Here is a 25,110-nt window from a genome sequence, read left to right as displayed (position 1 = left end):
CACTACTCTCTGACTAGTCTCACCTGGCAGATGAATTCCTTCATATCTTCCATTCAGAGGGGGGGTTATATAGAGGAACATGGCCCCAGATGGGAAACCACTTCTGTCATTTTGGGTCACACTGGTCCTTGACATCAGTGTCATCGGTGTCAAAGAGACGTTGCTAATCAGGAATACAAAAGGATCTAGTTTGAAAGACATTTCAGTTCTTTGTCTTTGTCTCTAACACCACATCTCTTTTCTCTACATCTCCCACACACGCACACACACACACGCACACACACACACATATAGCCTACAGTCTCCTCGCTTCATGTGTAGTGGGTCTCACCATGGGCTTTAAAAAAAAAAACGGTGTGACTCTCTGAATATTCATGAGACACTTGAACCCTGGACGGACCTCTTGGCCCACCTCATGATAAGATTATGAGGTAGCTCCAGACTGACAAGGCAGACTGAGTTTTATCCTCTGAATGATGATGTCCTATTCCAGATGAATGATTTGATAATAACAGAAAAGGGACAGTATTTTAAAAGAGTTTTTGATTGTTTGTCGTCCCTTTATCACTCCCTAAACATGGTATAAATGACAATACATTCAAGCATTCCAATAGGATATTATATCCAAATAAGGACAGTCTCACATTTATCTTAATACTGACTCGAGTACCAAAATTAGATTAGGGTATTTTGACTAGAGCTGCCACATCTTACAAGCACTCAGTTTTGATATTTTCTCGTAATGAGCCACTTATACTGAAATTCACTGGTCATTCGTGCGTGTTTTTGCTCCTGCATTAACAACCAAAAACATTCCTCTCATACGCCAAGGGAGAAACTCTGTGGAGGAAACTTTTTGCGCTAAAATTCACAGCGAGACTTGAAATAGTAATAATAGTAGCAATAATTTCACAGCTTTGCAACTGTGAAATGTTTAACAGCAAAATGTCTCAAGAGTGTGATAGTATATACCTATATTTTTATATATATATATATATATATATATATATATATAGGCAATATATACAGTGAATTTACTGGATTCTAAGTGCGACCGCTAATTCAAGCTGTTACAGCACATATTCAGATATTCTTAATTAACTACGAGGTTAATGAAGTTATTTTAAAGTAAGAATATTTGCTTAGAAATGAAAGTGTGAAGTTTCATGAATTTCATGGGTGATTAATAATAATGAATAGTCATTGCTGTATTGCCCTCTGAGCAGGAGCCTTTGGTTTACCACAGGATGGAGGCCTGTTTGATGAGCCAAATGATAAACAGTCGTATCAACCATCAGTCTAAGCTTTTTCTTTCTCTTCAAAAAAAAAAAAAAAAAAACTTCGACAAACAACATTACTCACAGATTCCAGGAAATCTGTGAAAAAAAAAACAACTTTGGATCGTTTTCTATAATTAAGATTCTCCGCTCGCTTGTTTCTCCAACGTACCACTCCCGGCCATCCAACAAACGCTGACATCTGCTGTTGTACTTCGTTTCCCGCCTTTGGCGACGCACCAGACGAAACATTATGGTGCTTTTTGGTAAATGTGTGTTTTAATGTGTCACCTTGATAAACGCGCCCATCCGTGCGTGTTTTCCCAAATTTGCGGCCTCTCCCTCACATTTGTTAATGTTGATTAATAGTCCTAATGCATTTGGTGTTCGGTCTCCCTTTTCCACCCACTCTTATCTCTTAATGTGACTTTGGCTGGGCTGACAGCCCGGTAAGCAAAGAGAAAAAGAGAAATGAAGTAAGCGCAGAGCGACAGCGAGGCGGACTCGCCGGGAAGGAGCTCTGGAGGCAGACGAGTGTGAAATCTCACTGGGATGACAGGAGAGATGTTCCCATCAGAAACAGAAAGCAGCTTCTCGTTACACGCATATAGTAAACAGTTTATGTGTGTATGTATATTCCTGTCAAATATAATACACTTGCAACTGACCTGTATGTGTCCTGCATCACTATGACATACTTTCAGACAGCAGTCTGTCAAGTAACTTAAAAATGACACTTGAGTGGCTGCGCACAGAATTAAGCGGAACAAGAAACTTATAACTATAAATATGACTATATGACAATAAAAAAATAATACCTCTAATATCTTACCATTAAAGCTTTGGTTATATGGTGTCAAATCTACATAGAGACCTTAAAACTACTGACAGGAGAAGTAAATAACATTGACCATCTTGTGACAATTCAATGTTCTGCTGTGAATCTTTTGGACCTGCATTCATTCATGTAGATGTTACTTAGACATGTACCTCCCACCTAGACCAGACCAGGTACCCCCACCCCATAGCAATGACACTCCTTGATGGCAGCAGCCGTCCCCAGCAGGATGCAGCCTGACACAGGCACACACAAAAACGGTTCATAGAAAAGTGGATTTTCTCAGCCTGTCCAGTCACTGAGAGATGTGGACGTGAAATGCATTTCAGACCATTCGCAGTTGTTGCAGTGTGCTTTGATTTGATGTGGTAAATGTCTGGGAAGGCCAGGATACTTAGCTGCATGTACGCCATACCCACGCCATAGGCATGCTCGATTCCTGTCATTCGCCTTTCCCCAAGCTAAACCTTCTTTAACCTGAGTTTGGTGGTCAGTCAGAAAATAGAGGAAAACCATTTCTTGGTGGGTGGTAGCAAGGAATTCCAGTCACTAAAACATTGACACCACACTGAAAATACAATGAGGTAGTATATTAAATGATGTATCAGAAGTATAATATTTACATTAGAAAGTATTTTACTGTACTGTAGCAACACCGTATGCTTAGACTTGGTTAATGATGCATTTTGCTTTTGGCAAAAGGGTTTTTTGGCAGGCTTTACCTTGATATAAACTTAATTCTCCTTCTAATATTAAAGATTCACATGGCCTCCAGTACATAGCCTGAGCCCTGACTGTGTGGGGTGAACAGGGCAGACAGCTGCTGGTCATTGTTCTTAATGACAGCTCCATCTGCTTCCCTTCCCTCTCCCTAGCGTCCTTACAAATTAGCCAACACAGAGTCCCAGTCCAAGTTCCTGAACTCTGCTCTGCTGTTTTTCTTGGCATCTCTTTGCTGGGAGAGCTTTAGGTTGTGTGTCATAAAATTTGCACAAGTGCAACACACACCAGGATAGTTTGTAGCGCTCCAAAATACCTAAAAACTGTTTGGCAGTCTGTAACGTCACAGGCGGCTCTTTTGTAAAAGTTAATCAACTATAGTGCAGATTGTGTAATCAACTACATAAGCTCAATCCAATATAAAGTTATGGTGATACATGAGACTACAGCAGGATATGGCCCTTCTACAAACAAAAACTAAATATTCTGTAGCTGTTTCCAGTGATCTTTGATTAGATAAATCTGCTCTCCAGACCGTAACCAAAGGTTTTCTTCCAGATCGTGCTTGCCAAAAGCCTTTCCACTTTCCTGTTTTCTCACTGCCGAAATGAAAGCTCTTTCAGTGAGAGGACTACCCAATGATTCCAAAAAATATTTAAGCTCTTAAATGTTTATGGCTGTCCTTTGAAAGCCCTCTTTATCCACAGTTAAACTGATCTCTTACTGTTTGTGTTGATATCGGGCTCTCCTCAGGACTCAAATGACTCCAACAGCTGTTTTCAAGACATGCACTTGGCCATGGTACAGAGCCAGCATGTTGAGAACAGTGGACACACAGACGGACGGGGGAGGAGGATATTATGCCATTACAGGAGAGAGATTTGGAGTCTGTCTCAGCTCTCGCTCTCTCTCCCACCCATTGCATATTTCCCTCCACCACATACTCCCCCCTCGAGGGGTTAAGCACTTCGCTGGTAATGACCATGCTTCAGACAGGACTTTTAAGCCTTGGTACTTTGCCCGAGCCGCAGTGTAATTCGGCCCAACAAAAAAAATAAAAAGAAGAAGAAGAAGAAGAAAGCCGTGACTCAAGCCAGCGCCTAGGGGAGGGAGTGGAGTTTTTTGGGAGAAATTGACAGTGTGTGGAGCTCAGCAGCCCGAAGGCGCACCCTGGCCCTACTCAGAATCAGAAACCCTGCCGGGGAAGGTGCTGAGGTGGCTGGGAGAGGATGTGGGGGCCTCGGGCAAGAGAAGATGCAGCAAAAAAAACTATCCATCCCAGCAAGTTGAACATGAATACTGCAGTCCAATACAGTTTCTTTTAAGCTATATAAAGAAAGTGAAGAAGTCTGCCATTTTTCTGTGTGAATGATCTATATCGGGTTGCCTAATTTCTGGTGGTGTTATGAAGTTTTAAAAAAAAGTATTCAACTACTGAATGACACATTAAGTAGCATCAGAAAAGAGGATAGTGCCTTAAAGCACCCATACTGACATTTAGAAAACTCCTGACTAAGATGGGACAAAATGACTACCGGATCCTTTATGCTTGTCAACACTCTATGCTTCTTCCCCCCTCCCTGCCTGAAACCATTTTCTTCCAACTCAGACCACTTTCACAAAAAAGTAAGAGAGAAAATTGCTGTTATTCACTTCCTTTATTTGTGTTCAACCATATGTGGACATGGACCGCCAGCACACGCTCCTGTCCTTGGCAGCTGAAGCATGTAGCCATGTAATCTGCGTTTCACTCCTTATTGATGGAGTTCACAGGTCCGGAGGGCGCACTGGTGCACCACCATACCTTACTCCGGCGCAGACGGGAGAATGCCTGCCTCGGCTGTTAGCGCTGCCTGGTCCGGTCTGCTGAGGAAGCAGTCGACAGTAATCTGCTCGGTCACACTCCAGCTATCCCTCGGGACTGCAGGGATTAAACCCGGCGCAGGCTATAGCGTCCACCAAACGCGTGACCGTGCCGGGAATTTCCATGTAATTGTGAACGAAGCACCATGAGCGCTCCTTCTCCTTCTTCTCCCCTCCATCGCGCTATAAATACCACCAAGCCTCCCCAAAGGCGCCAACTGCCAAGAAGCAGGCAAGAAACCAAGGCAGAGCCACAAGGACGCGAGAAGGTGCAAATAAGAAATGACATCCTCCTTGTCCTCTTTCCCTCTTGTCCCTCCTTGATTAGTTTCTAGAGTAATGGGAGTAGCATGCAACATAGGTAAAGTAGATGACACACTTCTGTGTATACACGTACAAAATATAAACTAACACCGCACTTTCTTTTCCCTGTTTGAACACCGGTGAAGTTAGATGTCAGACTGCGCAATAAAGCAGCTAATCTTTTTCACAGTACCTTACAGAAAGCACAATGTCACAATGACAGCTCAACTGAGACTTAACTGAGGTGGACCTTTTTGCCTTCCAGGTCTAAATGCTTTTTGTTGACAAGTAATAAGTAACTCATATCTCATTAAAACTAGGTAAATAGATCACCACATGGAGTCATCATTGCTTCTTTTTTTTTTTTATTCTAAATTAGACTAAATTTGACCTCAACGACGATCCCACTTCCTCATCTGATGTCGTCTAATAGCACTTCCAAAGTCGTTGAAAGCGTGAGTAGCTCTTATGAAAACACCTAGGATTTTGAGATTGAGCTCTCAGTCATTTTAAAACGTGGGTTAGTACGCTATCTGTCCTTGAAGAAGCACTCTGGCGCAGCACCAATCCTTCAGGAAGTGAATCATTCTTGTCAGGACGGAGCAAGACTCTCATAGGAAAGCTTAGCACTAAACCTATCCCACAGCTACTCTGTCTTCCCTTTGTCAGCCGAGGCAAACATAGCCCACTACTAGAGCAGTTTGAATGGTAGTTCATCAAAGCTGATAAGTTCTCTCAATGCCGCATGCTCACTTAATGACACTTTTTTTCCAGAACAAATCTCTTCAGTTAGATTTGGCTTATGAAAAAAAAAAGAAGTTGAACACACTCTCATGGAAACTTCCAGGAACTTTCTCCCTCTTCTGGGGCTTTGCGCTAAAAGTGGAAGAAAATGCAGATTCTCCAAAAGGGAATATATGCTATGAACAACTCCCCGGGAGGTGTTCTGGAGACTCAGTCAGTCATAAGGGCCAAAAACCACAAAGGGTCCTCCCAGGCTGTTGAGAATGCATGGCAGGCAGCCATGACAAGGGTCTCAACAGCTGTCCAAAGAGGGCTGAGAGAGGTCGCTGACTGGGGCCTTGTTCATCTGCAGAAAACCATCCAGCTGAGCTGAGAGTGAGGAGGCTACAGGGCATGGTGCCCAGGATTTTCCACAGCATTGCAGGCAGTCGCTTATGACTAGAAGAGACATGGAAATGTGTCTTTCACTGGTTGCAAGGTCTCGAAAGTATTATATATGCATTCACACAGTCAAGCAGATACACACACACACACGTGTACCGTGCTCCATACATATCCTCCTGTGTTCGTTAGCAGACATCCTTTCTTCCTGAACGCTTCCCTATTATGGCCCCAAAACCCTTGACAGGTGTCAGCCGTACTCAGCTCACCGCCTCACCAAAGCCTCCCCAGAAATAATCCGCTTCTTCTTTTCCCATCTCCCACAGTAGATTTCATCACAATTTCTGGACAAATTTGAGTGGAGTCGCTGACTTTTATGGGAAAGAATTTTATTTTGATTCCATATAAATCCTATCTTGGGGGTTAGGAGTTCCTCCCCCGTGCTTTTCTGTCTGTCTGTCTGTCTTTGTCTCTTTCTGCTCCCACCCTCTGCTGCTTCCTCCTGCTCTCTCTCTCTCTCTCCCTCTGTTGGACTCGCTGGCTTATGTCATGTGGAAAGTGTCTTCGATGAAGCAGCTCGAGGACACTGGGAAGCCGTTTCCATTTTTCAGAGTCATTTTTTTTTTTCCCCCTCCTGTGTGGAATATTGTCATTTTACTTCCCTCATTCGAGTGTGTGGAAAAGCCTTCAGGTTTTAAAGGGACTTGATCCCCTTTTCCAGACATATTCTCAGGGGATTAAGCAGTGAGGCCCAACTAAAGCACCCTTAATCAAATCAAAATAAATAGCCCCCTTCACAATAGAGGATGCCACATTTTCCATTTCTATTTTGCAAGGGATTTGTCCCAGGGGGGGAGTATCACAGTGGAAAAAGCTCAGTGCATGCAGAGGGAATACGATGTTGTGCTCTGTATGTGTGGGTGTGCACTTACATGTACAGTAGGTGGCTTCTAGTGCGCCTAAATGTATGTACATGTTGTACATGACGGCATGGCGATTCTCTTTCAGCTTCTGTTGCAGTTGGAGTTGAGCTGGGCTTTTAAAGCCAAAATGGAGGGGTTTAAGTGTGCCTTAGGAAAGCTTCTGGCATCACGGCCATGTGGCACTGCAGGGCAGCAAGAAAGCATTTACTGCAGATTAAAGCTCCTCTCAAGTGTTTCACAAAGTCAGCCCTAAGCTTCGCAATTGTTCCCAGGGCCTTCCAGCAACCTACAGCTGTGAAAAATGTCGCCAGTCCACACCCCAAACAGTTTTTCCTGCAACCGCTGATGTTTGTTGAGGTTGTGAGTCAGAATTTAGCCCTGCTCTTTACATTCCTCATCTGTCACAGCATTATTTCCTTGATGGATGAAATCGTTGTATGTGTCACTGTTGTGGGTATAAGAGTATCAGCTGACATGCACACTCCATTTCTCTCAAATGAAGTGATTCATAAAGCCCATCTGCGACTACAGTATTTCACAGAAGCCTTTCTGTGTCACTCTTACCGGCAATCTATCAAACTTAGGAGGGAAGTTATATTTCTCAAGTGACAACGGCTCATGTTTTACCTTCCATGTGACATTATGTGTGATGTTTAAAAATTTCAGTGATTTTAAGCATTTGTTAGCTAATTCAAACGTCATGTTTTTTATTACAGGTAACTACCCTCGGCCCTCTAACTACAGTGGGACAGCCAGTACCAGCTACAGTGGCCCCGGCCCCGGCATGACCAACAGTCTGGGAATAAACGCCACCAGCCCCATGCACGGCCAGGGGCCCGGCCAGCCTGTACCTGGAGGACGCAGCCACGGCCCAGGCGGTCAGAACAGGGCGTACCCACCCATGGGTCCCAGCTCCCCGAGCATGCCCCAACCAGCCGGGCCAGGGATGGGTCCTCCCTCTTTGGGTGGCTCCAGCCGCAAGGCCCAGGAGGCAGCAGCCATGCCAGGATCTGCCAACTCAGTGCACAACAGGTAAGAACACGGCGAAAACATTTAGGCTCTAATTTATGTAAACGTTTCTGCTTCATTTGCCTGTGATACCTCGTCTATGTTCGTCCACAGTCTGCTTACTGTATGTGTTAATACGTGTGTGTATGAGCTTATTAATTAATCACAGCTCTGTTTAACTTAAGTGATAAAAACTAGAAAAAAGAAGAATAGTATTTCAGTGTCATTCCAACTGAAGTGGTTTTCACTTTCTGGTTCTGGGACTGATTTCCTCCATGCTAACAGTATAAACAGTGACCAAGAAGCATCACTGTCTTACGTCACTGTCTGGTGAGTGACTTTTCTCTGCAGGTCACTGTGGGGAGGTGAGCTGAAAAGAGTTTCTGTGCCATGGAGTTTTTTTTTTTCTCTTTTTTTCTCAGTCTTTTCAGATGGAGGCAAGAGTTTGTTCTCAGGGGTTCCACTCTTCTATGAGCCATTTGTGGAGCAATCCCTATTTTCACACATCTCATAAAGTGCCTGACATTTTGATATCTGGCTCTATACACCAAGTGCCATTTGTTGCAGAAAGAGAGAGATATTGGCTCGCGAGAAGGCTGCATGGCCTGAATGCCGCAGTGTCAAAACATAAAAGACGAAAAAGCAAACCACAGGTTTAACTGTGAAAACACCAGAGACAGAGGTGACACCGAGCACCTTAACACAAATACAAAGCACTTTGATGCTATAACGGTATATGAGTTAAGGGGTATTACTTTTCCATCAGGGCTGGAGCTTTGACTATACGAGTCCTTGCAGTGTTGAAGACGGGGGGCTGTTGTGGGATTGCGTGGGCAGTAAACTTTTGCTGAACCCTGCCGGGGGAACATGTGAAAACATGGCTGTCTTCTGAGAGGAAGGATGGGCTTCTGCGCTTCCTCCAAACAGTGCATCATGGGAGCTTTCTCGCCAGCGCTCTGCAGGCCGAAGTGGCAGATGAACATTTGTTGATGTTGATTTGCATTTTGGTCGATGCGTGAGTCATATGTGAGCCAGTGCTGATGTTTCAGATGAAGTTTCTCTTTCTGTCGGCGGCCCGCAGGCTGCCTCAGTATGCGAGGCCCCCGGCCCAGATGCAGCCCTCCTCCGCCCACTGGCCCACACCCCACCCATCCTCCACCCGTCCACCACCTTCACCTCCACCCAGACCTCACCATCCATCCATCCTGCCTCCCTCACATTCACAGCAACATAGGTAGGTTCATCGCCATCGCCACGTGTGTGTCTGCTGTTAGACGTGTGCAGCATGTACTGTATGTGTGTGTGAAGAACAGAACTAAAGGGATCATGATGATATTTCTCCCGAGCTCCCTCTGACAGCAAAACAAGAGGAGTCATAATTGTTACTGTTGTAATTGCCATCATCACCATCACCGTAGTCATCAGTATCATCACAGGCATCGCTTAGTCACTATAATGGCAACAGCAAGTGAGAGCTTACAGTATCATGCATGGACACAGACACGTAGAGTTTCAAGTCGGCGTGTGCACTGTAAAAGCAGTGTCTCTGTGTGGGTGTGTGTGTGTGTGCTTGACAGTGTGTGTGATTAATTACGTGCATCGGGGGAGGAGGCCGTGCATGCCCACCTCCCGCCACACACACACACACAGTAATGCAAATGCTGGCCAAGCCATTAAGAGATGGCTGGGCTGTCAATAAGAAGTGGCATGACATGATCCCCACTGCTGGGACCAATCAGACTGCCTGTCAGTCTCTCCTCACATTCACCAAGACACCAGAGAGGTGTCGCTCGCCGTGGTGGTGGTGGTGGTGCTGGAGGGGGAGGCTTTCCGTCTCCCACTCCGTCTCTCTGTTTGTTTACAAATCTGGCCAAAAAGTATGTTTGCGTCTTCGTCTGTTTCTCCGACTTTGCAGCGATCCAATTTGATTCACTGTCAACTGTGAATGTCCCCGCCAGTTCCTTCCTTTGTTTGGTGTTTGTTTTGTTTTTTCCTCCATCGTTGGTATTAAACTCTCATTAATGCGTGGTTTTTAACGGCACTGCAGAGATCACATTGCAAGCAAGGAGTGCAGCGCTTTTGATTTTCTGTTTGAAATGCGTCTTTTCTTTTCTCTTTTGAACTGCGGCGCGTGTTGACGCGCATGCTAACTTCCCAGCTGTTATCGTGTTTATTCGAACCCCGGCGTCACTGGAGAGAAGGAAAAAAAAAAAGCCAAGCAGACACTGGATGTTTAGAACAACAAAAGCTTTTCATGAAGTAGCTAGTGCAAAAATCTACCAACTAGATGTGACTATTAGCTTCCAAAACATATCAGTGTTCACACATTTGAAGAATTAGACTTCTTCTTGCAGAAAGTTCTTTTTTAAACTGAATGAAAACAGAAATGGTCCAAAAGGTTTTCTTACGATGGACATCTTTGCTGAACACTCTGTCAGGATGTCTGCGCCTGTCTCACTTTCGCTGTTGTTCTTGTCTGCTCTTGCTCATTCTCCCTCTTTCATCCCTCCTTGTCTGCTTGTCTTCTGTCTCCTCCCACCTGTTTCTCTCTTTTTACCAACTCTCCCAACTGCATCACCCCTCTTCGCCTCTGCGCAGCTCTGTTATCCTACCCCGACCGTTTTATCTCCCTCAGTCTTTCTTCCTCCCAATTTGCTTTTTGTTCTCCGCCGTCTCCAACACGGCCTTGTTATGTTTTTCTTCCTCAGATCCCACTTTAGAACATCTGAGGGAGATCAGGAGAAAATTGGCCTCCGAAAACCTGCAGTTAAAGGCTCCAGCACCCCGTTTGCGCTGCAGATCTCAGCGCAACATTGTGAAACATTCAGACCTAGTTCTTCTCTGTCTGAGAAACAAGTTGTTAGTCGTAGCACATGTCTAGTTTCGCCCTTTGATGCATCAACCCCGGCTGCCACAGCCGCCTGCTCCCAGCCTTCCAAATCAGGGGCTAGTTAGCAGCAAAATCATTGGCTGGTCTCTGCTTCTTTTCCTCCTTTCACATCCCTTCGTTCCCCGCCAATAACCCTCTACATGTCTGCCTCCCTCGTCTTCATCCTCTCCTGACTCTCACACTCTGGTAGGCACACTCCGGCTTCATTACACTGAGTGAAAAGAATTCCAAATGAACAGAGGACAACCACTTCTGGTATCCCATGGCTGCGGGCGTGGGTCGAGATTAAATCTTCATAAAGTGTGTCGTACGGAGTGCTTTTTTTCCCCCCTGAGCCCTTTCCGACTTTCTCCTCTGCTGGCAGACTGGAATCACAAACAAATGTCCCGTTTTTATCAGTTAATCAGTTTGATTTGTGGTCGAGGGAAATGGTGTTGGCCTAGAGAGTTTGGCGCTCCTAAAACAAGAGTCTTGTTGCTCTACCCAAGGTTGAAGTGGTGAAGTATAGCACTTATTTTAGGCACAAAGACTCAACATCCTTTTTGTTTTCCAGTAACTCAAGCTCTTGTTGTTACCGCAACAACAAAAGAGTGAACTTGTAAATATATCGTGTGTCAAATAGTTGCCAGTCAATCTGGAAATTGGATTAAATTGTCATGGAAAGTTTTGACTTTCTGTGGATGCTAGGCTGCCAGTTGTCAGCATGATATGTTATGCTCGTATAACATGGACAATGTCAAGGCTGTCAGTGTGGAGGAGGCACAAGTTTGTTTGGAAGAAAGGTGCAGCGCAAAATTTTTTAGGGGCTGGAGATTAATGTTGGGGATTTTGGAAAAGAGCGGAGAACACAAAGTATTAAAAGGTATAAGCTTTTCTTGGCAGCAGCTTCTGAGGACAAAATTGGCTTTTCAAATGACTTTCCAGCGCTGCCGGCGACACTCGACTAAAAGTTCCTGGAGCTATAGGAACGGGCGAACTGTCGGAAAAATAAGCACTTAGTAGAAGAAGAGCAAAGCTCGGGGAAAAAAAAGAGCCGTAAATAAAAGGGAAATTGAAGGGAGAAAAATGTTGGAAGAGGGAAGAAGAGAGGAGAGGAGAGTGCTCCCAGGCAAATCCTCGCCAAATAATTCATTTCTGACCTCCTTAGTAAGTAAATTTGCTAAATAAATAAGAGCAGCGCTTGAATGTCAAGAACGGGGGATGCTGCCTGTGGCGCTTTGTCGCTCGCAGACTTGGCAGCGCTGCGGAGCGCTCTGCTTTCATTAGATGGGCAAAATAAATGGCTTCTCCTCCATCCATCCATCCTGAGCTGTTTGATGTTTGGGAAGGAGGGGAGGGAGAAGGGGAGGGTAGCTTTTCTCTGGATTTAATATGTTAAAAGCTGTCCTTTTATTTTTTTTGTGGGGGGTTTATTCTGGTCTACCCTCTGTGTGCATGTGTTTGTGTGCGAGTGTGTGAGAGTGCGCATGGTGAGTTGAGTCAGGAGTTTGGAGGAGCATTGAGCCCAAGTTGCCCTGAGAACAGATTGGGTCCATATATAATTCATAGCCTCCAGCCGATCCACTCCATCCTTCCATCCAGCAGCCACTCTCTGGCTCTTTTTCTCTCACTTTCTCCTACCCGCACTTAGACATGCACCGGGCAAGAGGGATCGATAGGGAGGGCTGCTCAGCCATCACACAGTCCTGCAATCCCAGCACTTCTGCTGTCTCGTCCAGTTAGCAGCGCTGGGAGGCATCGGCGCGGCCTGTCACCACGAATGAAGGACAAAGGCTCTGCCACTTCTAGAGAGGCACCGTCAGCTGGTTGGCTGGCACCTCGTAACCATGGCATCCCCTTGGCAACGGCACCCACCCCGCAACAGGAACACAAGGACACGCTCAAACACACTTCGACACACACACTCTGCCCACGGTGTGAAAGTGGCCTTCTCAGATGCCCTTCACACATGTGGACTGAATAGCAAAAGAGAGAGATTTCTGTGTGTGTGTGTGGAATTAGGTAAAAAAAACAAAAAAAAAAAAACAAGAGGGGAGTGAAGGACAGTGAGAGTAGAGCATTTAAAAAGAATGAATAGAAAAACAATAGAATTGTAGTTGCGGCTTTTGAAGTGGCTGAAAGTGGATTTCTAAGATCTTTATTTCAGCTGAATTGCCCAAAAAGTTTCAATGCCGGATCTGAATTTCCACACATGTTCACTCTAATAACGTGTCAAAACTTAGACAACATTAACCCAGTAAACGCAGCGGTTTCCTCTCCTCAGGCCAATCCTAGACAACAAACTGAGAGTGCACTGGCCTGATGGTGTTTGGATAGATGTTTCCATGTTTCGTACTGCGCGTGTTCCCTCGGCTCAGTCTCATGGAACAGTGATTACCTCCAGCTTAGGGGCCCTGAGCTGAAAGTACGCCCCCCATCGGACCACCAGGGACCCATACACACTCCACTCAAGCTTCTTCTTGCCTTAATATCCCTCTTTCCCTCCACCTCCTTCCTTCTTTTCTTCCTCTGCCTCCATTTCCATACCTCCATCCCTCCTCTTACTCATCTCTTCCTCCACTCACTATTTCTCTCTCTGCGGCAACAGGATCCTCTTTTTTTTTTTTCCTTTACCAGAATAAAGGTGCCCAAGAGCAAGATGAATGCGCTGCACCCCCTCCCTTTGCCCTCCCCAATCCCGATAGCGGCACATGCATATATTAAGTGTGATTAAACGCTGTGCAGTGCCTCCATCAAGTGCTTTCTAATGGGCTTTTTTATGACATGAATTAGTCATAATGGGAGAGCGCCACAGTCGAAAACCACCAACCACTGTTGTTGTTGTTGTTGTTGATTTGGATAGCTCACCATTCACACGAGAGCTCGCGCTTATATATTGCTTGAGGTGGGTGAGGGGCGTTTTCACAGTATGGATAAATGCGATTCGAAGGCATCTGTAAAACTTCTTTCTCCTCGCCGGCGTGTCTGCGCTCCCTTTTGGGGGAGTTTGCATGCAGAACGCGAGCTGGAGAAGGTGCGACGATCAAAAGGTAAATTTATTTCTGTGTCTTGACTCACACAGAGCTTTTTAGGGAACACGTAGGCAGCAAATGAAGGAGTCTATATCCCCCCACCATTATAGGGAAATGGGGCCAGATAAGCGTGGATTTGGTGTGCTTGTTTCTTTGCCATGGAGCTCCCCTGTGCACCTCGGCCCCCATAGAGGGATTACATATGTATCATCAGCCGTGCTCTATGACTAATTACATCTGTGAGATGAGATTATGGGGAGGTTTACCAAGCCGATCCCTCCTCTCAGGCAATGTGTATCGGTTCCAACACGAGGTATTACATTATATGTCTGTGTGAGTGTGTGAAAGAGAGAAAGATGGCAGTTAGGAGGGAATTGACTGACACAAATCCGGATAGCGTCTTTCTTTTCGTCCACGTAAGACAGCTCTACATTCAGCGCCAAATGCTCCTCCTTGTGGCTCGTCGCTCCCTTCCATGCTTTATTCCTTTACATTTGACTTTCTCGGTTCTTTGCCTCTCCTTCCACCAACTTATATCATCTTGAATTCTCAGACGTTTTCTTTCATCCTTTAGGCCCCTGTCTCTTTTCTCTCCACCTCTCTCCCGGTCTTTTTTCACACGGTTGTCCAGGAGATAATCTTGAGTCAGCAGGAGATAGACCGAATTGTTCCAAACACGGTGTTCCCTTTCAGTCCCTGTGTCACTGGTGCTGGCCTGTGCACCTGCAATGATAGACGCTGCCTTCAAACACACTCACAGCAACGCGCAACAAACACACACGCGCGCACACACATACACGGATGGCCAGTATTCAGCAGGTTGCAGATAAGCCCCTCTGATGTCACTTGAGAGAGAGGAATAGAGGGGCTGAGGGAGGGAGGTTGAGCGGCATTGATTTCCGCTGTCACCATGGAAACAAATAACATGATCCTCTCCAAAAGCACACCTTAATTAGTTAAATTATGACTTGTGGGAACGGGAGAGGGGGGGAGAGGGGGAGAAAAGGGAAGGGGGCGGCGGGGTAATTGAAGAGAAGAGCAAAGATGGGAGGATAGAGGAGTTTTTATTTTCTGATGCCGCGTGCTCATCGTCAATCTTTTGGAAGAGCTGTTTGTTTGATCAGGGATATGTTGTGTACTTTGCTTTTTTATTGTGACTTTCAGATATACACGCTGTTCAGTTTTACTACAGCAGTAAAAGAGACGGCAGACACAGACAGGGCCAGATATCATCTCTGTATGATTACGTGACTTCTGTTTCTCTGCAGCTTTTACTGTTGCCCACTTACAGTATCTTTCCACAGGCTGGCATTACATTGCGAATCTGGCTGGATTCAAATAACGTCTTTCTCCTCTATTTGCGGTAGGCAGAGCAACTACCAAGGCCCTGGCATCGCCCAAGGAAGCACTGTCCCCTACAGCCAGCCAACAGCCAACAACACTTCAGCCACGGGCAACGCACAGGGTCCAGGCTACAATATGCCCCCTTCAGGTATTTACAGTAACTGAAAGCCGACTAGCACAGATTATTTTATGGTCTGTTATGTTTGTTTTGTTAACCTACGAGCAGATAAGGTTCTCATTAGCAATGCAAATGCCGGCATATCTTATCTCATTGATTATCTTTTCATTAGGTCAGTTAATCTATAGATGTAGTAGTTAGTTGGCACTTTGTTAAACTTAAATGATATACATGATATTTAAATAATATACATAATGTCTACCATTACACTTTCAAACTTTAATTCAGACATTTTCTGCTAACATGATTTTTTTTTTTGTACTGCATGTATGTAGAAACCGTTTAACATTCCTCCATGATACCAGTCATCGTAAAAGCTGATGTAGTGGGAAACAGGGGGTATACCAAAGATAGTGTTCAATATGATTTAACTTAGATGACTTGTGCTATTTGCAATTGGAATCTGTAAGAGGTTACTCATACCCACAGAACAATGGTAGAAATCTACGTTCTTAAGTTGTTAGTGTATACGTGAACAGTATGCTGACAGTTTACAACTTGCAAAATGCACTGGAAAGCAGCGTTGACATACTAACTGTTAGCATCTGCTCTAACTATCGGAACGTATCTGAAAAACATCAGATCATTTCACAACAACGACTCCCGGGCACTGACCACCAACCAAATATCCAAACCAAAAATCACTGTAATAGCCCAATACTTGAAATCCTTGTGCATAGCGGTTGTCAATCGGACTTTCCTGGATAATGTCTCACTTTCTGGCTTGCTTGTTAACGGGAGCCGCGATAATTGGGGTTGAATGGAAACATCGCAACAACATATTTCAAGCAAATCGATTTGGTTAATGGACATAATTGATTACGCTGGTGCATCCGCTGGTGCATCGTTGTAACCCTCAACATTATTTGGGTGAATTCTTCCAGAATTCATGCTTGTAAAAAAGAGAAGAACCTGACAGTCCTCTCGGTTAATGTTCGACAGTACGCTATGCCAAACAAGATTAACCCATGTGTTTACGTCAATGTATACAGGACCTATCCAGGACCGTTTCCATTCAGAGCCACAGACAGAGACGAGGGCGAGGGGTGGCAAAACAGAGTAAAAGGCTAAGAAAACAAGAGTTCACTGGTTACTTTCTCATTGCTTTTACTTTTCCTGTACAGGAAGCAAAGATTAATGCGGTGCATCGGTTTTTCTTTCAGCCCTTCACCCCACTGCATTGTTGCTAAACGTACCTCGGAGAGCACCGTGGCTCCCCAAAATGAAAGGCAGCTTTTATTCAAAACCAAATATCAGAATGCGTGACATTTGGAAAACTTCAAACGAATTAGAGTGCCAAGGTTCCACAAAACTCATCTGGTTTGCCCCTGGGCATGGTAAAAAGCCATTAGTTTTCCCACCGTGCCGCGGCTCACAAGGGAAAAATAAAGATGGGAGCCTTGTATCCAAGGACCCCTTCTCTCTGTTAATAAGAAATATGCAGCTGGCTCTATGAAAGGTAGTCTTAAGGATCTTAACTCTCCTTCAATTAGAAACCTAATGAAGGTACACAAAGTGTCTTTGAAAGCAGAAACAAATCTTGTCAGCAAACATCTCTTGAATGCAACCCTTCCTTTCTTCTCACCACTTTGAATATTTGAGAACATGGATGATTTCTTCCAGACTGAGGATGTGCAGCAGGCAAGATGAAAAGGGCGCGCTGGCTTGCTTTTAGTGGAGCCCTGTCTTCATTCCCTTTCTATGTCTTCCTAAAGACACATTCTTTTTATACGTTTCTTTCACAATCTTCCATTTCAGATGAATGGCCGGACAGACTTTAGAGAGGCCTTGAGAAAACAAAAAGAGAGCACATAACATTTCAACTGCAGAAAGACATTAAGCCATTTTACATTGTCTGACTTTGTCTGTGACATTATACAAACCATTTTCCAGCAGCTTTCAGCCCACACAAAGGAGGCCCCACTCATTTGCGAAGTTAAAACTAATTAAATCGACCATAATACAAAAACATGACAAGTATATCTCTTCGTTCTTCCGCGGTGAAAGCGTACCTATTGTGAAAAAGCTTTTAAAAAACGAAAATCCATAATCCTGTGCAACATCAGCTCGCTTAAGACAATGTAAATAATTATTGCCAAAGAACAAAGCAGTCTTCTCCGCAGATATCTCGCACTAAGTGTTTTTATTCTTAGCACATTTTATTTGTGAAAAGTTTAGTTTAAATGTGTTTTAGTACATGTTGGTTCATTCTTATTTAAGGAGCCATGGGACTGTCAGGAGATGGTGTAATGAGCCCTGTCAGTAAACCAAAAATGGACGTCAAAGACGACAGCGGTCCCGCCAACGAGCCTCACAAATCAAAGGTACCCCTCTGACCTTTTTCCTCCTCCCATTTTTCTTTGCGCTTCCTTCCTCTTTCTTGTTTTTTGTCTGAGTCTGTTTTTTGATCTTTCCCCCCCAATGAAGCAAAGCAAGTCTGATCAGCATCTGCTGCCTCAGCACAGTGGGCCGTTTCTCTGTTGTTTTCTCACCATATTTAATGATTTGTTTAACATTTACCACTCCTAATGTTTTCCTCGCTTTGTTTTTGCCCCCAGCACTCTCTTCTTGCTGATGTTTCGGCAGCCCGAGCTGCAGAAGAAAAAAAAAGAGAGAAACACAGAGAGAAAGAGAGGGCTGGGCATCTGCAGTACACACAACTCACAAATACTGAGCATACACACAATATACATGCACATAAAAACAAAAAAATAACAGACGCGTTTTGGCCTATTCTGTCTCACAGTCTCACACACACATATACACCACTCTTCACTTAAACACTACTTCTTCAGCGCATCCTCTCATTCGCACACACATCCCCACACACAATGCTGACTTCTCATTTTGCCCTGCAATAGCAGCTCGGCTTGGCTCACCTCAGCAACAACAGAACTCTACTCTTTGCTCTTTTCTACCCCCTCCCCTTGTTTTTGCTTAACAATCCCTCTCTCAAACACACACACACACACACACACACACACACGCCTCCATCACATCCACTACACGTCTTTTCCCTCCAAATCCCTGTCTTTTCTTTTGCTGATTACGGTAGTAGGGCCTTCTGAATTATTTAAGGCAGCCCGAGCAGCCAGAAAGACCCCCAGTGCTCCCAAAAGAGATGATCTGTCTGCCAAGAGAGAGAAAACGAGAGAGACACTGAGATGGAGAGGGAGGGAGAGAGGGAGAAAGATAAGGTTTTGCTGACATGAGCATTCTGTACACAGACCAGAAGCACTTGTCAAGCTGTTGTTCCCACTTTCGCAGTCTCTTTCACGCACACACGCACATCCTCGCGTGCAGTGGAGAACCCTCGTGCACGCACGCTGGTGCGAAGTAACGAAGTGATTTACACTAAGTGGTATCGAGAGCCGTGCACATTAACAGCAAACAAATACATACGGACGCGGCTGCATGACAAAACTTCAGATCTTTAAATACATGCATTAACACACAAAGCTATGCATACAGATGTGTTGTAGGAGGGAGCCGTATTCAGTTTCTTAAAGTGATACTGTCAAATATTTAAGTCCTTTTTGATTTGGTGACACTTGTAGTTGTCGGTGGTAACGGCAGATGTGGTTAAATCTACAGGTTACAGATACTCAACAGACATTTATATAAAAAGCTTCAAGATTTCTATTTTAATTAAAGCAGCAATACCACCACATGAAAGTCCTGATTTCAGAATTATTGGCTTGTGTTAGTATAGGATGAGAGTATTATTATAAAGAATAGAAGTATTATATTAATATGTCATTCTGCAGAGTGGCTCCTTACTGAAGTAGTACTCATGCTAATTTGAACTGCTTTAAATACTCTTAGGTTTAAAGTGGTAAACCCATAGAGTTTTATAATCTGGCCCCATGTTTTAGACAAAATCTGAAATTTAATCTATAGAAGCCAAATAAAAGAAATAAGTACAACTTCTCCTCTTCAACAGCTGCAGGACGGTTACATCAACAATAACAGCAGCAGTGGCTCCCAGCAGTGTGTTTCCCAGCCAGCCACTCCAGGCGGTGCCCTCCCCGTGCCCTCCCCCCTCTCACCCAGCCCCGCCAGCCTGTCCTCCTACCACGGAGACGACAGCGACAGCATCAGCAGCCCTCCGTGGCCACTCAAGGCTCCCTCCAGCCCTGTGAGTAGAACTGGGAGCCAGCTGTTTGCATGGTTGCACTTACTGACTGAAATACCAGAGTTACACGTGATATTTTTACATATAATATTCAAGCACGAAACAAGCTACTCAAGTGAAATGCCTGTTGTGGACAAGCTGAAGGATTATTGTGTAATTAGTTGATCAGACGCCGGTCCTTTCTGAACCTGGACTGAAGCCAGACGTTGCTGTGTGGGATTAAACTTTGTCCACCAATTTGAACTCGAGGTATATGATTGAACTTTGAAATAAACACAGGCTGCAAACTGAACAAAACTCCTCTAAAGGAGTATTTATTGTTGCTTGGTCATTCAACCTAAGGCCTACTTCAGAATGTGTAAATAAAGGATGAAACCTTAATGATCCCCTTGAGGAGAGTGGGCTGTTGTAGCAGAAAACAGCAACGGAAAAAGGCAAAGAAACATAAACTGCTGAATATATTATTAGAAAAGAATGTATAGAATATACAGTCTTATCAAATTACTAAATTAGCACTTGTGAATCTATTTAAATTATGTGCCCACACATGTCAAGCATAGCGTATAAAAGTAGAAAAAAGTAGTGTATATTTTTCAGCATAATAAGAAATAATATTCATAGGTTCCACTTCTTAAATTCTTTCTCTGTCCCTCACTAGAAACCCAACCCGAACTCCTCCACCCTCAGTGGCGAGCGAATCACGCGACTGTACGAGCTGGGTGTGGAGCCCGAGAGGCGGGGCTGGGTGGAGCGATACCTGAACTTCATGGAGGAGCGGGGCACGCCTGTCGCCCAGCTTCCCGCTGTGGGCAAAAAGCCACTGGACCTCTGGAAGCTCTACATGGCCGTACGGGAGATAGGAGGCCTCGCCATGGTAACGCAGATTGAGCGTGATTAAAATGGTTATGATGTGATAATGTTAGCGATAACTGACAAATAACAAAGTCTGAAGAGTACTTTGTTGGGCCCGTGCAGCAGAGTCGTTTCACTCTGCTGCATGTGCACTGGCTGTTTGGTATTCGTCAGCACTCTAGCTGCCTGGCATATGGCGCGCTTGTAAACGTTGAGAGATGTACTCAAGAGAATGAGATACATAAAATGAATCTTGGAGAACGGCGAGACGACAAGACGCAGAGCCATGCGTGGCGAACCCAGTGTGACAATAATGTAAAACAAAAACAAACAAAATACAGAAAACAAAAAAAAAAATCTGAAAATGAAATACTCTACATGGACACAAGTATGTGGACTTGTAGTAGTAGTAATGTTCAGCACAGATACTCAGTAATAAGCACTAGCTCGCCGGTGGTGCTTTCCTTCATCCTGAAGGTGTTTGATGAGTTTGAGGTTGGGGCTGTGTACGGGCCAGTCAAACTCTTCCACACCAAAATCTGGAAAATCATTTCTTCACAACATTATTTGTCTATTGTTATTGAAACAGGAAATGACATTTGTTGCCAGAAGCTGTCTAAAACATTGCTGCATGGTGTTGTACAATTATTTGCCCTATCTTGAAACGAGGCTCATAGGCTAGATGAGAAATAAACACACAATATGTGATCAGATCCACATCCTCACCATGAGTGTAATGGAGAGCTTTTTTGCTAGTAGATTAGAAACTGTGCAATAGTCACAAATGACCTCTAACTGAGTGTTTATAGTAAGAATAAAAAGATGAAGTGCCCAGCCATAGAAACGATAATTCTGTTGAATTTACCAGGATGTTGTCTGCCATGCTTCATTCGGTGTTTGGCTGCTGTGGTCGGTCCCAGTCATTGTTGTTACTCTCTCGATAACTACTCAGGTGAACAAGAACAAGAAGTGGCGTGAGCTGTCCAGCACCCTGAACGTCGGCACGTCCAGCAGCTCCGCCAGCTCGCTGAAGAAGCAGTACATCCAGTATCTGTTCGCCTACGAATGTAAGATGGAGCGGGGAGAGGAGCCGCCAGGGGACAGCAACAGTAGCAGCAGCGTGGCCGGAGGAGACAGCAGGAAGCAGGTCAAGATCCAGCCGCCCTCACCTGGTAAGGACTGACGACGGGCTGTTTTTCTTTTGCGGTTGCAGTCTCCCATCTGTCAGGAGCCAGACAATAGATGTTGTTGATCAAACTCTGTAACAGGAGTCACCTGAGAAGCAGTGATCTGTGATCTCTCTTTTATCTGCAGGTTAATTTATGAGAAAATCTCTAGGGTTATACACCGAATATTAAAACAACAAATATGTAAATCTGTAATATGACCCTTTAACAGCACTTAAGTAAAAACATTAGATTGCTCTTGGTACATTTCTAATTAAATATATAATGTGACACCCTGAATACATGTAGACAAATTAAAACCCAAGAGACATGAGGTAACATTAACACTTTTGATGAGATGATTCTTAGTTTAATGGAGGTGAGCTGCGATACGATCACCACTTGTACCTCAAACCCGAGGCTCGTCTTTGTTTGATAGCCACGCGTTAGAAGGTTAAGTAATATTGTTTTGGTGCATCAGGTCTTTCTGTTTGTGTGTGTGAGTGTTGCCCGTTCGCACCGCGCGCCTCCGTGCGCAAACATGACGCGGGGATCAGGACAGGAGAGAGAAAGAGTAGAACAGAGAAGGAAGGTCACGTCTCTAATTTGCAGCGGAGATGAGGAAAGTGACCCTTGCTTTTAAATAGAACAACGAAGCACTTCACCTGCTGGAGACACCGCAGATTGCTTTTCCCGGTGGGTGGAAGAGAGCACAAGGAGTGTCTGCCTTCATTTGCATTCACGCATGCACACATACGCAAAGTGCACATGACCCACACATGTACATAAACACATTCAGATGCATCCATGCTCTCAGTAATATTGCTTTATAATTCATAACGCTGGCCCATCTCATCTATTTAGAAGATCTAAACTCAGCTTCATCTGGTGGGACCATCACAGGTAGTGTCTGTATTGTGAAAAGTGAAAAGGTAAATCCTTGCAACACGTGATTGATTGAAGTAAATGCTGCATATTTGTCTATCAGAGTGGGTGGTCCCCATGAGAATTGAACATGTACAGCTACTGATGTGATACTGACGTCATGTTTGACAAGACCAGGAGACATGGCTTTACCTCAAAAGTGAAGCACCTTGCATACAGTGCACTAAAAGCACCTTAGCGTAGAAGTAAAGTTGCATCCAGTTATTTATATTGTATTCACTGCAAAGAAGCTGTTATTCTTCACAGTCGCCAACTTTACAGTTCTACTTTGTCCTATATGCTTACGTCTTCAATCAGATTAAAGGTTTTATGATTCATCTTTCAGGTAAGGTAGGATATCTGAGGTAAATTCCTCAGATATACTAGTTTTCTAGGCATCCATAATTATTAGCGACAATCAGGTTTCCTATTCTTTTGTGTGGAGGGAGCTGAAATGATCATCAAGCCAGACATGCCCTCAATCATGCCTCACTTTGAGGCCTAATACACGATAGAATAATTTTCAAAAGGACTGCCAGCACACTGATCAGAAGAAGTGAATTGTGGGGGGAAAAAAACGGCTTATTAATAATAATAATTTTTGAACTGAGTTGACTGAATTTTATGAGAAAAGCTAATGATTTTTTTTGAGTGGGCGTCTACTGGAGCCACTGGTGTTTTGGAGCCATCACTATCAGTGGTATAGGCCACTTGCTCTTTAGCCCAGCGGTCTCATCCTTCCTTTATCAGAATCAGAATCAGAATCAGAATACTTTATTAATCCTTCAAGGAAATTGTTTATATACTGTCTATGGGCGACCTCTTGTCTTGTGCTCATGTTTTCTTTTAGCAGTGTGTCTCTGCTGTCGTGGTCAAACAAGACTTAAATTTCAAATCGGTTACCAAAAAAAAGTGAGACGTTTACTTGTTTCTGATAGAGATGGTGTCTTTGATAGATTTATTAAGATTAATTTCATTGCTGCTTGTGATGCATCTGTGTCATTTTTGATATTTAGATATAATGAGTGAATGTAAATGTATCATTTTAGAATAGGAAATATGTTGGGGGACTGACTCATACGTTCTTTTGTTTTAGATCATTTTAATGGACTTTAACATAACATCTCTTTGTTACCATGCATGCTCACTCCAGTTGTGAAACCTAAAGAAGAAATTCTGTTATGTGAACAACTCAAAGGTTCACAAGGTGGAAAAAAAATCCCATCAGTTTTCTTTGTGTACCTGCGTCTTCATCTGCTCTCCACCTCTGCCTGCTCCGAAGTGCAAACTGCCCTACTGACACCCTGCCAGCCTATATATAGACTGACAGCCCAATGATGTCACTGAGGGAGCTTGTCCAGCAGGCTGGTGGGGGCGGAGGGGGCGGCGGGGTGGTGAGAGAGAGTGTGTGTTTATGTGGCGGTGGTGGTGGGGCGCGGGGAGTGATTAATGAGGACTGGAATGTAGAACGTAAACAAAGTCGACCTCGCCGTCACCTTTCATTCACAAAACTGGCTCGGCTGACTGACTTTTTTTTTTCTTCCCCCCCCCCCCCCCCCCCTTAACCGCTACCACCCCTCTGGATTATGTCACCCTCCGACACACATGCAGGCTCTCGTGCGCGCACACATCAAACGTCAGCCTCTTGCACACACACACTCCCCCACCCTCCACCCTCCACCCCATCGCCTCCTTTGTGATTTTTTTTTCCTCCCTCTAAATGTGGAGCAGAGGGCACTCGAGTTCACGCTCTCCTCCATCTTCATACACCCCCACCTCCCCGTATTATGTATCTGTCTGTCTGCCCGCTGGCTCTTGAGGAATGGCAAACCTCTTAACCTCGGCTAGCCCCGTCATTGTTTGCGCTTCTCCACGTGTGCGTGTTCGTTTTTGTGCGATGCTGGGATATCCCGGGAAGCGAAGAATCCCTAATGCTCGCTGACCCCGCTTTGCCCTCTCTCCTACCTCTGCTCATCATCCTGGGATAACCATCACCCTCTTCCTCTCCCTCTTTCTCTCCATCTCCTATGATGTAGAGGCAGGAGGTATCATTGAATAATTCAGAATTAGCATGAATTTTTAAAGCTGAAGTCTTTCGGGGGTTTTTTTTTTTTTTTCTTTCTTTTTTCAGTGGAAACGTGTGGTGCAGGGAAAGGCCACTGAGGCTCCTCCAGAGAAAGGCTTCTTACGCTAAATGCTCATTAGGATACTTTCATATCCTCTCTCTCCATCTTTGTCATCTTTTAGCTGGAACACTCGACATTTTCTCGTCAGTTTGTACGCCTCGGTTTTATCTGGTTGGGGGGGTTCTTGTGTGTGTGGGGATGTTGTAGCTCTGTACTCCCAGAATTTCATCACCGTCTGAAATGAGAAATTCACAGAAATGTGGTGTCATCACAACATGAGAGCACACTGACCTAGTTCTAACCCCAGTTTGTACGAAAAGATACACAGCATATGATTTCGGAGAAGACGCCATCGGCACACGTTTGCTCAACCTCTTCTCTTACATTTAGGGGATGTTTGCTGAAGTGTTTGCTTGCACATTATTTG

The 25,110-nt window shown here is 44.5% G+C and overlaps 1 protein-coding gene across 2 annotated transcripts in view; it reads left to right on the top strand.

Moving 5' to 3' along the window:
- The window catches only part of LOC311505501 (AT-rich interactive domain-containing protein 1B-like), a 181,624-nt gene that overhangs the window by 148,124 nt on the left and 8,390 nt on the right, over window positions 1-25,110 (top strand). For both annotated transcript variants that reach the window (XM_084569105.1, XM_084569104.1), the window contains exons 8-14: window positions 7,766-8,081; window positions 9,139-9,291; window positions 15,326-15,450; window positions 17,701-17,804; window positions 19,424-19,618; window positions 20,274-20,489; window positions 21,420-21,639. In XM_084569105.1, the coding sequence (XP_084425231.1) occupies window positions 7,766-8,081; window positions 9,139-9,291; window positions 15,326-15,450; window positions 17,701-17,804; window positions 19,424-19,618; window positions 20,274-20,489; window positions 21,420-21,639 (1,329 nt within the window). The remainder of the gene's footprint in view (window positions 1-7,765; window positions 8,082-9,138; window positions 9,292-15,325; window positions 15,451-17,700; window positions 17,805-19,423; window positions 19,619-20,273; window positions 20,490-21,419; window positions 21,640-25,110) is intronic.

The sequence above is a fragment of the Chelon labrosus genome, assembly GCF_963514085.1.
Source record: "Chelon labrosus genome assembly, chromosome: 20".
In the NCBI taxonomy this organism is placed as follows: domain Eukaryota; kingdom Metazoa; phylum Chordata; class Actinopteri; order Mugiliformes; family Mugilidae; genus Chelon; species Chelon labrosus.
The sequence above is the reverse complement of the archived record's forward strand: the minus strand, read 5'-3'. Positions and strand labels throughout refer to the sequence as shown.